Below are 15842 nucleotides of genomic sequence, written 5' to 3' on the forward strand. Positions count from 1 at the left end.
CCTACTGCCTCTGCCTATGGATGAGAGGTGTGTGCCGCCACCACCTGGCTACTATTGAAGATGATGTTGTTGTTGTTGCTGTTTTCAAGACAGGGTCTCTCTGTGCAGCCTTGGCTGTCCTGGACTCACTTTGTAGACCAGGCTGTCCTCAAACTCATAGCAATCCACCTGCCTCTGCCTCCTGAGTGCTGGGATTAAGGGCGTGTGCCACCAAGCCTGGCCTATTGAAAATTTTTAAGCTGAAGAGATGGCTCAGAGGTTAAGAACACTGGTTGTTCTTCCAAGGTCCTGAGTCCAACTCCCAGCAACCACATGGTGGCTCACAACCATCTTTCTATAATGAGATCCGGTGCCCTCTTCTGGCCTGCAGACAGAATACTGTATTAATAATAAATAATGTGGACAGTGTTTTTGGGAAGTCACCTTTTGGAGAATTTTGTCTTAAGAATATTATTTTTGGCTGGGTTGTGGTGGCACACACCTTTAATCCCAGTACTCGGGAGGCAGAGGCAGGTGGATCTCTGAGTTCAAGGCAGGAGACTCTTTGACTTCAAGGCTAGCCTGATCTACAGAGTGAATTCCAAGATAACCAAGATTCCAAGAAAAAACCCTATCTCCAACAAACAAACAAACAAACAAAAAAACTTATTTTGGGGGCTGATGACATGGCTTTGCAGGTAAAGGTGCTGACTGAAGAAGCCTGGTGACCTGAGTTCAACCCCCAAAGCACATAAAGGTAGAAGGAGAGAACCAAGTCCACAGAGTTGTATGACCTTCATGCGTACACACACAGACACATACATACACTCATAATACATTTTTAAAAGTGTTTAAGTACTATTATGTTCTTCTCAATATCGTGTTTTTCTGTTATCATAGGGTTTATCAAAAAAAGAGAAAAGAGTCACACTTTTTTCGTCCAATAAAGTCCCTTAGATAAAAGATAAGGTGAAGAAGGTTAAAATCAGTTATCAATAAGAGCATTGGGGCAGAGTGGGTAGTTAGATGGTAGAACACTTGCCCCCTCAATCTGTAGTGCTTAAAACATTGTTTTAGGTCAGTTTATTTTGTTTTTTTGTTAATTCGGGCAAAAGCCTAAGGATTCAAGGCCCCGGCTCCCTGCTGTGCGTGTTGGTGGATGACAGCTCACGTGCTCTTCATGACCAGTGCCCTGCTCTAGTTCTCTGAGTACTAAGCCTGGGAACTGATTGAATTGATTAAGCGGATGAAGTAAAAATAGCCCTAAGGGACTGAGAGTATTTACTGCCCCCCTTAAGTCTTACTGTGGCTCTCGTTGATAAAAACTAGAGATAAAACAGAGATAATTGCCCTATGATAGTGGACGAGCTCCCTGCTAAGAGCCCTCTGCCTTTCCACCTTCCATCCTCTCACCAGATCTTCCCACTGCCAGTGCACAGCTCTGCAGATGACAGTGTGGAAATGCTGCCAGCACTCCAACTCCGTCTCTTTGCCACTCCTCGGGTTTGCACATACTCAGAACATACATAGTTATCACGTGGTCTAATCTTAGAGCCATTCTACCCCCACCCTCTCCACCCCAGAACCAACTCATGCAGCAATTTGTGCTGTCACCTCTAGCTGCTGGCAGCCACCAGCCTGCTCTCTGTGTCAGCGTGTTTCTTTATTCTGAACATTTCATATAAACAGAATTATAGTATTTGACCTTTGCCAGTGGTTTCTTTTGTATAGTGTAATACTTTCAAGTATCGTCAAAGTGGTAGCACTTACCAGTCTGCTTTTGTGTGTGTTTGTGTGTGTATGTATATTTGTGTGTGCACATGTGTGTGGAGACCAGCGGACAATCTCAGGTGGTGTTGATCCGGTGCTGTCTGTCTTGGTGTTTGAGACATGATCTCTCACTGGCCTAGAGCTCAGGAAGGCGAGGATGAATAACCAGTGAACTTTAGGGCTCTGCTGTCCCCACCATCTGACACCAGGGCCACAGGTACATGGACCACCGCACCTGGCTTCTAAAAATGTTCATTCTGGTCATTGAGCTCAGGAGATCCCTGTGCTTGCATATAACCAAACTAAGCTGTCTTCCTAACCATAATTTTAAAACATTAAAAAAAATTGTTTTTAATGATTGCCAGATAGTAGAGAACAATTGCTTGTCCTTTCATTAGTTGAGCATTTCTATGACACAAATGTTTCTGTACAATTTTGGGGACCTTGCAGTACCGATAAGTTTAATGTCTTGAGGAACTGCCAAACTCTTTTCTACAATCTTACATAATATATGAAGGCTCCACGTCCTTCACTTCATTATCTTTAGAACAAAACCTACTGAGGCTGGGAAGATGTCTCAGTAAAGTTCTTTTTGTCTAAGTTCAACCTCCCAGCCCCTGTGTAAAAGCTGGATATGGTGGCATGTACCTATAATTCCAGTATTAGGGGCTAGAGACACACCGACCCCAGGAGCTCTTAGCAAGCCATTCTAGGCAAAGCAGCAGGCTCCGGGCTCAGCGAGAGACCTGAGCTCAAAATGAGATGGAAGGCTGAGCATGGAGGCACACACCTTTATCCCAGTGCCTGGGAGGCAGAGGCAGGCGGGGCTCTGTGAGTTCAGGACAGCCAGAGTTAGAGTCCATATCTGGAAACAACAACAAAAATGGAAAATGGTATCTTATGCTAACCGCTAGCCTACTCCCCCCCCCCCCCCACCCCACACACACACACATTGGCTTGTGCATACGTCTCTCTGTGTGTCTTTTTCTCTCTGGCAGACAAACATAAAAAAAGAGAAACCTGTGTCAGCTTTTAAATTGGCTTATTTACATTTTTGTCAAAGTACAATCATTTTTGTATTGTGAATACAAGTCTCTTCATATGTGTGATTATAGATATTTTTTGCTATTTTGTGTTTGTCTTTTCATTTTCTTGATAAAGGGCCAAAATAAAGTCTACGCTTTTTGTTTTTTGTTTGTCTTGTTTTTCAAGACAGGGTTTCTCTGTGTAGCCTTGGCTATCCTGGACTTGCTTTGTAGACCAGGCTGGCCTTGAACTCACAGCAGTCTGCCTGCCTCTGCCTCCTGAGTGCTGGGATTAAAGGCGTGTACCACCAAGCCCGGCCTCTTTCTTTTTTTTTATTGGGACAGTATCTTACAATGTAGCCCTGCCTGGCCTGGAACTTGCTGTGTAATCAGGCTACACTTGAACTCAGAGATCCGTTTGCCTTCCACATGCTAGGAAGGCCCTAGCTAAGTAAGCCTTTGATCTCAGATACAATCTTAAACTTTCGATCCTTTGCCACACTTTCCAGATGATAGGATTATACACCATGCCTGGGCTATCCTTTGATGACATATACTTTTTATTTTGATAAAATAAACTTCATGGTTTTTGTGGGGTTTTTTTTGGTCTCTGATATTGTCATATTTTAGGTTTGTTTTTGTTTTCTCCCAAGACAGTGTTTCTCTGTATAGCCTCGGCAGTCCTAGACTTGATTTGTAGATCAGGCTGGCCTTGAACTCACAGAGATACTCCCGCCTTTGCTGGGATTACAAGCGTGTGCCACCTTGCTCAGCTGGCTTGCTGTCATATTTTAAAAGCCATTGTCTAATACATGTACCCAAAGATTCATGCTTATCTTTCTAAGAGTTCATAATTTTGTTTTTACACTTGGGTTTTGGTGCTATTGGGTTTTATTAATGTCTGAGAAATAACTACATACAGATACACTTTGTCCCATCATTTGTTACAAGGACTGTCCTTCCCTCTGAATAGTTGTTGGTCTTGGCATGCTTGCAGAGGTTTCTATCTGGACTTGTGTTTGTTTCATTGTTTTGTGTCTATGCTTATGTCAGTATCACACATCTGGAATATTGTCACTTTGTGTGACATATTTGGAAGTAAGGATGTATGAGTCCTTCAGCTTTGCTCTTCTTCTTTTTCTTCTTCTTCTTCTTCTTTTTTTCTTTAAAAAATTGTTTTGACTCTTCTGTATTTTTTATTTCCTTGTGAATTTTAAAATCAGCTTGCCAGTTCCTCCAGGGCAGACAGCTATGGGTCAGTGTGCACAGTAATAACATTTTAACACTTTTTTAACATTTTCATAATGTTGAGTGTTCTGATTTTTATTTGTTTATTTATTTTTATAATTTAACTAATTTATTCAGATTATAACTAAATTGTATCCTCCCATTCCTCCCTCCCTCCCTCTCGCTTTCACCCTATTCCCCTCCCCTAAGTCTGACTTCGGAGACTCCTCCTCCACTATATGGTCATAGCCTATCAAGTCTCATCTTGGTAGCCTGCTTATTCTTTCTCTGACTGCCATGAAGCCTCCCCACCAAGGGGAAGTGGTCAAATATGGGGCACCAGAGTTCATGTCAGTCAGTCCCCGTTCCACTCAACTGTGGAGAATGTCCTGTCCACTGGCTAGTGTTCTGATTTTTAATCACCAGGTGTCTCTCTTTATTAGGTTTATATTTAAACAATTTGGGTGGGGGGAGGGGGTTGGAGGCAGAGTTTCTCTATGTAACAGCTAGACTTACTTTGTAGACCAGGCTGGCCTCGAAGTCATAGACATCCACCTGCCTCCGCTTCCCAAGTGCTGGGATTAAAGGAGTGTGTCGCCTTGCCCAGCTAGTTTAAACAAAATGTTATAGTTTTTAGCTTATAGTGGTTTGGTAGTTATTTCCCTAAGCGTGTGCTCATCTTAGTGCTGTAGGCTGGTGGTTCTCTAGGTTCCTGTTTGGACTGGTCATTTCCAGTGTGTGGCTAATGCACTTGATCCCTGAAGAGCAGTCTGCTTTGCTTTTGGTAAAGCTCACAGAATTTCCTACATAGTAGATCACATCATCTGTCAAAGAGAGAGTGCTTCTCCATCCGCTCCAGAAGTTCTTCAGCTCTGAGTTGTTGAGTACTTTTAACAAGGTGTTGGACAAATGTTTTTATAATTCTTATTTTTCAAAACATCTCCCTACTTCAAACTCTTAATAGTTTAGATAAACAGGTATTTTAATTTTTAGAATAACATAGTTTTTCATGTTTAAATGGATTTATAGGTTGTTCAGTTTCAATTAACAAAGATTAATTTTCCAATCTTTCCTATCTTCCCCATCCTTCCTTTTTTTTTTTTTTAAATAGGAGTAACTTTATTTATGGCTCATATTTGAGTAAAGAAGAAATAGCTTTCTCAGATCCCACTCCTGATGGAAAGCTGTTTGCGACACAGTACTGTGGCACCGGTCAGTTTCTGGTCTACAACTTCATTAATGGACAGAACACCACCTAACACCAATCTTGCCTACTGTACCAGAAGACGTCTTTGAGGAGAAAGCATTGGTTGCTGACTTTAACCAGGAACTAGGGCCATTTTTACTACAGTGAACTCAGGACTGGTAACAACCATATGGTTGTTCCATTTTCATAAAATTGGAAACAATGCAGTAATAGCTTATTATTGTTTTGTTTTTTAAAGAAGATATTTTATTATCTTTTACAGAAATTTATGATTGTATTTTATCTATAGTTATTTAGACATGTTTACATGCAGCAGATAATTGTTCATAGTGGACTGAAAATTAATGCAAGGACTATGGTCTCAGTGATAAGTATATTTTGAAGTTCTTAATATGGAAATATACCAGTGTAGCTTGGTACTGTATTTTTTTATATTGATCTGCTGATGCCAGTTATAGTTTAAAGATTGTATTTTCAGAGTGGAAAACAGCGTTTTTGAGTTACTATTCAAGGAGTATTACATACTTAAGAGCCTGAAGCTACTGAAGTGTGCTGTAAGGTAGCCCCACAGAAGAGGAGAGGAGAGCTCCGAGTGAAGGAGCGTGCAATAGCGCGTCTCTGTCACTGTGGCGCGGTAGGAGCCTCCCTCTCATGTGGAACCGTAGATGACTAGAGTCTCAGAACTAGGGGATAGTTACACACTAGGTGTGGGCGGCTTGGCGTCTGCGTTGTTACCCTCAGAAGTGCTGCACTGAGTATACACCCTCATTACTGGGCTTCATCTTGATACTTGTCTGTCCTTCATAGTGCCCTCTACTTTTAAAGGGTTTATATGTTGAAAAACTGCTGTGGCCTTTTATGACCTGTATATAATGTAGAATAAAATAATAAAATACTTGATAGCTTTTTCTAAGTGATAAATGTGCTGAGACAATGTTGTGTTGAATGTTTACAGCCTTTCAGGGGGTTTCTTAGGTTTGACACTGAAATAGGATTAAAATACAGACTTCTGAAAGGTAGTTTTCCCCAGCTTGTCAATTCTTCCTAAATATTTTATAACATGGTACTTAATTAACTTCCAAAGAAATAACCACGACCAGAGCCGGGCACAGTGGCGCACGCGTGTAATCCCAGCACTCAGAGGCAGAGGCAGGTGGATCACTGTGAGTTTGAGGCCAGCCTGGTCTACAAAGGGAGTCCAGGACAGCCAAAACAACACAGAGAAACTCTGTCTCGAAAAAACAAAACAACAACAACAAAAACCCAACCAAAACCATAGCCCAGGAATGGAATATCATTGTGATTTCAGTTAGACTATCTTTTTTTTTTTTTTTTTTTTAAGATAGGGTTTCTCTGTGTAGCCTTGTCTGTCTTGGCTGGCCTCAAACTCACAGATCACCTGCCTCTGCCTTCTGAGTACTGAGATTAAAGGTGTGTGCCACCACCACCGGCCCAGTTAGATTATCTTTATGAGCTGAAACGATCATATCTCCACTGAAAACCTACTAAAATTTAGAGGTGGGCTTGGTGGCGCATGCCTTTAATCCCAGCACTTGGGAGGCAGAGACAGGTGAATCTCTGTGAGTTTGAGGTGTCTGCAAAGCGAGTCCAGGACAGCCAGAGACACGTAAAGAACCGTCTCGAAAAACTCATAGAGATCCACTTGCTTCTGCCTCCAGAGTGATGGTATTAAAGCTTCACTACTATTGCCCGGTGTTTTGTTTTGTTTGAGACAGGGTCTCAGTAGGTAGCCCTGGCTGGCTGTGGACTCAGAGATCTGCCTGCTTCTGCCCCGTGAATGCCGGGAACCTTAACATACTGCTTGTATTATCAGGCCATGCTCGATGAAGACCTAAGGGGAGAGCAGGGTAAGTATTGATTGGTTGCTTTAAGTGTTGTCAGTACTGGGAGGGAAAATAACAGGTACTTTACATATTAATAATAATAAAAACTCAGCCTCACAAAGTTATAATTTAGATATTTCTCTAAGAATAGTAATCTGAAAATAGTACCTACCATTTGAGTGTCTCAGACCCTGTGTTGAATGTTACGTTCTATAAAATCAGGCTTATTTTTTTTTTTTCGTTTATTTTTATTTAAAGATTTACTTATTTTTTTATGTGCACTACTGTTTTACATGCATGTTCATCTGTGTTAAGGTGCCAGATCCTCTGGAACTGGAGCAACAGACAGTTGTGAGCCGCCATATGGGTGTTGGGAATTGAATTCGGGTCCTCTGGAAGAGCAGCCTGTCCTCTTAACCACTGAGACATCTCTCCAGCCCCAAATAGAGTTTATAAGGAAAGATTTTGGAGTTTAAAAGGGACAATACAGGCAACCTATAAAAGATGTTGAAACAGTGAACTAAACTCTTAATATAGGGATGAGGCAAAGAGCTGGATGTGCATTGAGAGAGTTAAAGCATTGACAGGCATTCCTAACCACCAGAGGTGAGCCATGGCAAAGAATCTGGGGCAAGGAATTCTGGTCTAGCTTTCAGTAGACAGGTTGAAAGCTAAGAGCGGAAACCAGGAAATGGGAAGATTTGATGGGGAAGAGCAGGTTCAGTCTTGGTCCAAGTTTAAGTAGTTACAGAACTTCACGTGAAATCAGCACCTTCCCAAGAGAGGTTTGGACTTAAGGTTTTGATGAGACTATCACAGGGTAGTCATTTGAGAGTACTAAAAGCAGTAACTGAAGAAGGTAGTATTGATAATCATCCTTGATGGTATGTGTGCATGAACACAAAGGCTCAGACCTACTGTGATGCTAGGGGCTCTTGTTGGCCTGACTGCCCAGTTATGTGGAAACAGCTTCATATACTGAAAGTAAAGATTGCTGAGTCAACTCCTACAGTAGTTATATACACATTCATCCTCCTCATGGCTTCCACGGCTAACAGTCGGCATGTAGTGGAACCTGCTTCCCTGTCTGTTACTATGCTTGAAAGTATTTATTGCTCTGGTTGCCGCTGGCCTAAATGAGTGGCTTTGTTTTAAATTCCATTATTATACATACTCTTTATACATTAGAACTAGAAGGCTTCTCCCCTCCCCCCCAAGAGTTATTAAAATTAGGTGGAATTTAGAAATAAATCCAAGATTAATAATGAAACTCGGAATTGTTTGAGGATACCAAAGTGAATATAGTTGCCTTTTATATAGGTCTGTCATCTGTAATTAATGTAGTGCTCTGCAATTTTTCCAGTAGAGCTTTTGGTGTCTATAGCTGCTTTCAGTGAATTATAGCTTTCATTCAGCTATTAGTCATTTCTTGGATTGTTGTGCCAAAATAAAAGAATCTTGAGCCGTCCAGGGTATGATGCCAGACTTCCAGACAGCGACAGAATCACGGAGCTCATTTCACCTTTTGACATATAGACAGTTGGCTTAAAGAAAGCAAACACTTTAGTGGCTGAGGAGTGGGAGGGAACTTTAATACATTCACCAAATGAAAGGACAAGAACATACTGTAGATACAACTTTAGACAACTTAGAGCCATAAACAATGTGAGGTAGACTGACTAGTGAGTGAAATTCACCAAATTTTGGTTAAGAAAATTTTATAGTAAAAAAAGTAACACAGGTGCCACCTTTCTAAAAACCACAAGCAGCAGTTGCATGAGCTACAGGTGAAACCTGACCGCAGCTTCTCCAAGTTTTCAGTTTACATCAGTATTAACCTGTGTGGACCGTGCCAGCGTTCAGCGGGTCTCCACGGGCCAAGGTCCAGCAGGCCTGCAGGTAGGTTACCGTGTGACAGTCAGTCAGTCTGTTGGCCCTACCTCAGTGTCCTCAGGGATGGAAGAGGGTAAAATCAAACACACCAAGACATAGGCTAACATCATGGTGGCCTGGGCTTGTGCAATTTCATCCTTAAAGAGGACCTAGCATTCACTAAAGAATTACACCGATTTGGGAAATTTCAAAAGATCCAACCCTTAATTAAGTTAGGCAGGTAAATTGAGCTTTCTCAGTTATTGGAGTGTTGGCTTTTGGTTTTATTCTGGCACTTCTCTTGAACAGAGTTGAGTAGTATTTACAGTTCATGATCACTTGAATTTCCAGAGTGTAGCCCTAACTAACTCGGAGTACCTGTTGTAAAGTAACTTAGTCCAAAACGAAGAAGACCAATAAGAACTCGTAAGAGGCCTCTGCCCCTCACACAGTCGTTATGGAATTATTTCAAGTATTTTACTTACCCTACATAGTGTTATTGGAATATTGCACAAACAGTGGCTTTCTTGATATTACCTGCATTGGACCCTTTCAGCAAAACAGGAACAAATTAGATACATTCGTATCTAAGTCAGCTGCCCTGGAACGTACCTCTTTGATGAAAATCTACTGTACTAAAGCTAAGGAGTAAGGAAATAATAAGGCAAGGTCCTCTTCGAAGGACAATTAAAAATGGGGTTAAAAAGAATTATCCATTAAAATACATTTAAAACACTATAAGTAGCGATATTAAAACCAAGGGATACGCGACCACTTCCATCTAGTACACTCCATCTTCTCACAAGCTGTAAACTCATTGTCCTGGACAACCAAGCCTGTCTGCTAACACAGGAATGCAGGCTCACTACGGCTCTCAGTAGTCTCAGGTCCTAAGACAGGTTCAAGTAAAAATCACCATTTTGCCTGGAGATAAAAATTACACACATGGGCTGAGGAAAATCTGAAAAGATACCATGAACTACAGTAATTTTAAGTGTAAACTTCCAATAGATTATTTTCTCAAAATGTTCCTAATTAAAATATTTGGTGAGAAATACATAAGACACTTCTGCCTCCTGCTGTTAGTGTAATCACACTACATGCTGGTTTCAGTAAGTCCACAATTCATGGAGTCTTCCTTACTCCTCAGAAAATGGCGGTGCTTCTGTTTCCCAGCCCGCCCATTGCTATGTGCCTGTGCAAGACAGCTGTTACCTGTTAAGCTGCCTAAGGGATGTTAAGCCTGAGCCACTGAAACCAACTAGTTAGACTCCACAATAGAATCCCAGCCTGCTTACGTCAGCCTCTCACGGGCTTGGTGTGCTTAGAGACTGGAAGTGGGAAAAGCACAGGAACCTTCATAAACGCACAGTGCCTGCTCTGCATTTACTTTTTTCCCTCTTTGTTCAGTTTAAATAGTAAACTTTTGACTCCTGTGGAAATTTTGCCAAAGGTTTCGATACATACAAGATTATAAATCTTAAACTAACACTGCACAGAGAAAGACAAAGCTGCTACTTTTTAAATACAAATATCTTCTACATTCTATCATTCAGACCCCTGAGTAATACTGTACCAAAGTACAGATCTGGAGAGAAGCCGAGGCTCAGGCCTCACGTGTTAATCTTCAGTCGACTCCACACCAGCCGTGTGGGTTCTCACGTTGTAACACATTCAAGCTGGCGAATGCTGGCAGCTGGTCCCCTGCCACCCACATGCTGTAGTAGAAAACGCAATGCAGACTCCATATGTGCTTCCACAACATACCCTCAGGTTCCCACAGGCAGCTGAACCTGGGTCCTGTCAGCGGAAATGAAGGAGGACCGTGCCCCCAAACACCTTGGTCACATTTGGGGAGTTCTTTGGAGAAGAGATAAATATGTTGCACTTTGCTCCACAGTGATTGTACTTTAAAGGAAAAAACAAAAACAAACAAAAAAAAAACAAAACAAAACCCCAGTAATTGTCTACCCCATCTAGGGGTCTGTTTGTTGTTTTTGGTTTCTTCAAAAACTCATACATGGCGTCCAGTAAGAAAGTAGAGAGGCTTGTCTTCACTGCTGTTAGCAGTTTGAAACTCATCCCGGAGGCGGAACTGCCACTCATCCTCCAACTCTAAGCGAACAATTGTTTGGCGCAAGGAGCTTCTGTCTTGGCAGATGACGCACAGGGTAGCACCTTCAGGAAGAAAGTGGATTAAATTGATAAGAACATTACCACCTTTGAAAAACAACATACAGTGTCTGGAGAGATGGCTCAGTGGTCAAGAGCACTATCTGCTCTTCCAGAAGTCCTGAGTTCAATTCCCAGCAACCACATGGTGGCTCACAACCATCTATACTGGGATCTAGTGCCCTCTTCTGGTGTGAAAGTGTATCGCAGATAGAGCACTCATGCATAATACTTTACTTTTTTCTTTTTCTTTTTTTTCTTTTTTCTTTTTGGCTTTTCATGACAGATTTTCTCTGTTGTAGTCTTGGCTGTCCTAGACTCCCTTTGTAGACCAGGCTGGCCTCAAACTCACAGAGATCCGCCTGCCTGTGCCTCCTGAGTGCTGGGACTAAAGGCGTGCGCCACCACTACCTGGCTTAACTTTTTTTTTTTTAAGGGAGAGTTTTTAAAAAGATTTAAAGAAAAACAACCTACAAGTAGGTAATTAATTCTTCAGCTTATTTATGTATTTTATATATGGTCTCATGCCAGAAGAAGACATCAGATCCTATTAGACATGGTTGTGAACTGCCATGTGGGTGCTGGGAATTGAATTCAGGAACTCTGGAAGAGCCATCTCTCCAACCCATAGCTAATTTATTTTATTCCAAGTAGTTTTGTAAAAGACTCAAGGGGCATTGAAAAAAAAATGGTGGAGGTTTCTTTCAACTACAGCCCTCCCCTCCTGTAACAACTGTTGAAACCAGTGTTTTCTTGTGTATTTCCTTAGAACAGGGTTTCTCAACCTTAGCACTTTGTTATGTGTTGGGTGCTATTCTGTGCCTTATGTACATTTAGCGGTATCTCTAGCTTTCTGCCCATTGTTTGCTAGATAACACCCTCCCCCCCCATACACATACTGTGACAACCAAAACTCTCTTGAGGCACATCCCCTTCTCCTTGATAGTCACTGTGCTACAGACACACACAGTTGTCCCTTTTTCATGATACATACAGTGTTCTGAGTGTCGTTTTTATCACTGGCCTCAGTTCATCTTGTCAGGATCATTTATGATACCTAATTTTTAGGTTATTAGTTAAGCTGAGCCTTCTTTATGATACCTATTAAGACAACTAGTTTCTGTACCACACTCATAACTCAGAGTATGTCTTTGGGTGCAATTATGCATTTTTTCTGCAGTTGGTTTCTGATCCAATCAAATTTAGAGTGTATATACTGGTTATAAACATGCACACATAGAATCAACCTAGCTTCTGTCTTAACTAGGTATCAGAAGCATATACTTTTAGAATAAATAATGGTAAAAAGGTTGTCTAAGAAGTCACAAGGTGGGGCTGGAGAGATGGCTCAGAGGTTAAGAGCACCATCTGCTCTTCCGAAGGTCCTGAGTTCAATTCCCAGCAACTACATGGTGGCTCACAAGCATCTATAATGAGATCTGGTGGCCATTTCTGGCGTGCAGCAGTATAAATCTGCCTATATGAAAAATAAATATCTTTTTAAAAAAGTCACAAGAGCCAGGTGGTGGTGGAGCATGCCTTTAATCTCAGCACTTGGAAAACAGAGGCAGATGGATCTCTGAGTTCAGGGCCAGCCTGGTCTAAAAAGTCACAGGGAGGCCTGGAGAGATGGCTCAGTGGTGAGGAGCATTGGCTGCTCTTGCAAAGGTCCTGAGTTCAACTCCCAGCAACCACATGATGGCTCATAACCATCTATAAGGAGATCTGGTTCCCTCTTCTGGTGTGCAGGTGTTATTAAATAAATAAAATTAAAGAAGTCACAGGGAGACGTGTGGTGAATTCATTTAATCTTAGCACTTGGGAGGCAGAGGCAGGTAGATCACTGTGAGTCCAAGGCCAGTTTGGTCTACAAAGCGAGTCCAGGACAGTCCAGGCTACATAGAGAAACCCTATCTCGGAAAACAAAACAAAACAAAACAAAAAAACAGAAGTCACAGGGTCTGGAGAGATGGATCAGTGGTTAAGAGCCTTACTGCTTCTTGCAGAGAAATCAAGTTCAGTTCCTAGCACCCAGATGGTTCACACCTTCAGTTCCAGGGTATCTGATATTCTGTGGCCTCTGCAGGGACTTGGCACACATACACACACATTTTAAAAGTCTTAAGTCGTAGATGTTACTATTCAGCTGTACTTTATTTAGTCTTAAGATAACACAGCATGATCTTCCCCAGTAATATTAGTAGCCCTGGTTTAGAGTCAAAGTATCCAGATGACTGGCCAAAGCTCTGCTTGCTTCTGTGCCATTCAACTCTTTTTTTGGGGCGGGGTTGCTTTTTTTTTTGAGACAGGGTTTCTCCTTGTAGTTTGGCTGTCTACTCTGAGGACCAGGCTGGCTTTGAACTCACAGAGATCCACCTGCCTCTGCCTCCCTGAGTGCTGGGACTACAGGTGTGCACCACCCTGCCCAGCTTACCGTTCAACTCTTGATTATTTGAGAACAGCATTCACATTCAAGGTACGAAATTTGACTTACCTTTTAGAAATTTGAATTTCTTGAGAAGATCAGCACCTACAAAAGAGTCACAGAGGTACAAGAGAAGTCCACTGAAAAACACCCCTTCACAATTGGCGTTGCTGGAGTGGGGTCTGGAGCTGACATAGCATATGGCTACCTGAAAGTAGTAAGCAGAAAAAGCAGGCATTTAAAGCACATAAGGGGCCACACTTCCGGCAAGGAATGCTGTCAGCGCCTTCCTCTTCAATTTGGGATGCAAGGTGGAGGAGCCAAGTCTTTCTCAATGTTGAGTGAGTTGGTTAGTCAAGGTTTGTACTTACTGTTTAGTGTCCAAGTTTCCATAGCTTTAAATGTCTCATTAATTTATTATAGTAAATGATTATTTTGACATATATTAAGAAACAAATTTGTGACGGGCGTGGTGGCACATGCCTTTAATCCCAGCACTCAGGAGGCAGAGGCAGGCTGATCGCTGTGAGTTCGAGGCCAGTCTGGTCTACAATGCGATTCTAGGACAGCCAAGGCTACACAGAGAAACCGTGTCTCCCAACTGCCCCCCCCCCAAAGAAATTTGTGTAAATTTGTGTAAAAATTTTTTAAAATCCTGGCGTTAGCGAGTTCGCTCAGTGGTTTTTGAGCACTGGCTGTTTTTCAGAGGCCCCAGGTTTGATTTCCAGAATCCACTTGGCAGCTCACAATCATCTGTGATTTCAGTCTGACGTCCTTTTCTGGCCTCCATGGGCACATGCAGATAAGAAAAGGCATGCTTAACAAAAGAGTGCATGGTTCACTTCGAAAGACGCTTAGAGCAGCACGGGCTAATTTTTTTGGGTCTACATGGCTTCTGTAGAACCACAAAGATTACAGGAAAGTGGTGGCTATAAGATAGTGGAGCTGCTAAACTTGGCTGGAATTCAAACACTGGTCTCTTCGGCTAGTAGTCTCAGGGCACTGCTCCTGTCTGCATAGGTAAAAGTCTGTGGGATGAAGCAGCCTTGAATTACTCAGTATTCGGAATTCTTAGTCACTGTTCAGATTGTATTCACACATGGATAGTCACACTCTAGCCCAAGCCAGCATCTAGAATGCCGGGATTACACACATGTGCCTCCGCTCAGCCATCATATCCCTTTAATATTTCTACCTATGCAGTTAATGCCGTAACCCACAGCATGATTATTAATATTACATTAAATTTAATTTCCAAAATTGAATGCAGTAGGACTTAAGAGTTTCTGTACAGATAAATGTGTGTTTGTCAGTATGTCCCAAGAAAAAGGCTGTAAAGACCATCAAGGAGAGGAAATGTCTTGTTCAAGATTGGGGTAGGTTAATTTGTTTTTTAGTTTTCCCCTTATTTTTGGTAATGCATATGTCATGGTGCACGTGTGAAACTCAAAGGACAACTCACAGGAGCTCGTTCTACCATTTGGGTTCCAGGAAGTGAATTTAGGTGTCAGGATGGCAGCAAGTGCCTCTACCCACTGAGCCATCTCATCTTGCCAAATCTAATATATCGTTTTCATTTTAAAAGGAATTCATTATAAGGATCTACCACATTATTGAAGATAATAAAATAGACTCTCATGATAATCCCAAGGAAAAGTTTAATGGCAGAAACGGGGAGGTGCAAGTGGTGGTTAAAATATTAGCCTAGGCCTGGTGAAGAACTTGAAGAATGGAAAAAAGAGAGATGACAGCTATAAAGGTCTCACATTAGCTTGGTGCTTATTTGTTCAGTAATTATTGTTTAACCTGTGTTAAATATTGTGTCAAGGACTGAACGAATTCTGTAGGTCTGGAGCTCCTTTGTTTGTTGTGTAGCCTTGGCTGTCCTGGACTAGCTTTTGTAGACCAGGCTGGCCTCAAACTCACAGAGATCTGCCTGCCTCTGCCTCCTGAGTGCTGGGATTACAGGTGTGCGCCACCACGCCTGGCTAAGAACCGAACCTTTTTATTTTTATTTATTTATTTATTTTTAGTTTTTTCAAGACAGGGTTTCTCAGGCTGGCCTTGAACTCACAGCAATCCTCCTGCCTCTGCCTCCCGAGTTCTGAGATTAAAGGCATGCACCACCTCACCCGGCTAAGAGCGGAATCTTAAGGAGAAAATTCACATAATCACATGTGTTCTGATCAATGTCAGCAAGTAGAGCAAGCAGCTGCTTTTGTCCAGGTCATCAAGGCAGGCTCTTCAGAGCTGCCGACATCTGAGGCCACCATGAGAAATGGCTGGTTCTGTTCCCATGGGTCCCTTTGAATCCTGTTGTC

At 42.1% G+C, this 15842-nt stretch overlaps 2 protein-coding genes across 10 annotated transcripts in view; one reads left to right on the forward strand and one right to left on the reverse strand.

Annotated features, from left to right (window-relative positions):
• Positions 1 to 6108, forward strand: part of ESCO1 (establishment of sister chromatid cohesion N-acetyltransferase 1) — a 43323-nt gene extending 37215 nt beyond the window's left edge. For all 5 annotated transcript variants that reach the window (XM_084780721.1, XM_084780719.1, XM_084780720.1 and 2 more), the window contains exon 11: positions 5113 to 6108. In XM_084780721.1, the coding sequence (XP_084636847.1) occupies positions 5113 to 5260 (148 nt within the window). In that variant the 3' untranslated portion in view covers positions 5261 to 6108. The remainder of the gene's footprint in view (positions 1 to 5112) is intronic.
• A 2515-nt stretch (positions 6109 to 8623) lies between these two features.
• GREB1L (GREB1 like retinoic acid receptor coactivator) overlaps positions 8624 to 15842 on the reverse strand; it is a 216828-nt gene continuing 209609 nt past the window's right edge. For all 5 annotated transcript variants that reach the window (XM_084780708.1, XM_084780707.1, XM_084780706.1 and 2 more), the window contains 2 exons: positions 13591 to 13729; positions 8624 to 11102 (listed from right to left, as the gene is read on the reverse strand). In XM_084780708.1, coding sequence (XP_084636834.1) covers positions 10939 to 11102; positions 13591 to 13729 — 303 coding nt within the window. In that variant the 3' untranslated portion in view covers positions 8624 to 10938. The remainder of the gene's footprint in view (positions 11103 to 13590; positions 13730 to 15842) is intronic.

Source organism: Acomys minous (genome assembly GCF_964271855.1).
Source record: "Acomys minous genome assembly, chromosome: 4".
NCBI classification, from domain to species: domain Eukaryota; kingdom Metazoa; phylum Chordata; class Mammalia; order Rodentia; family Muridae; genus Acomys; species Acomys minous.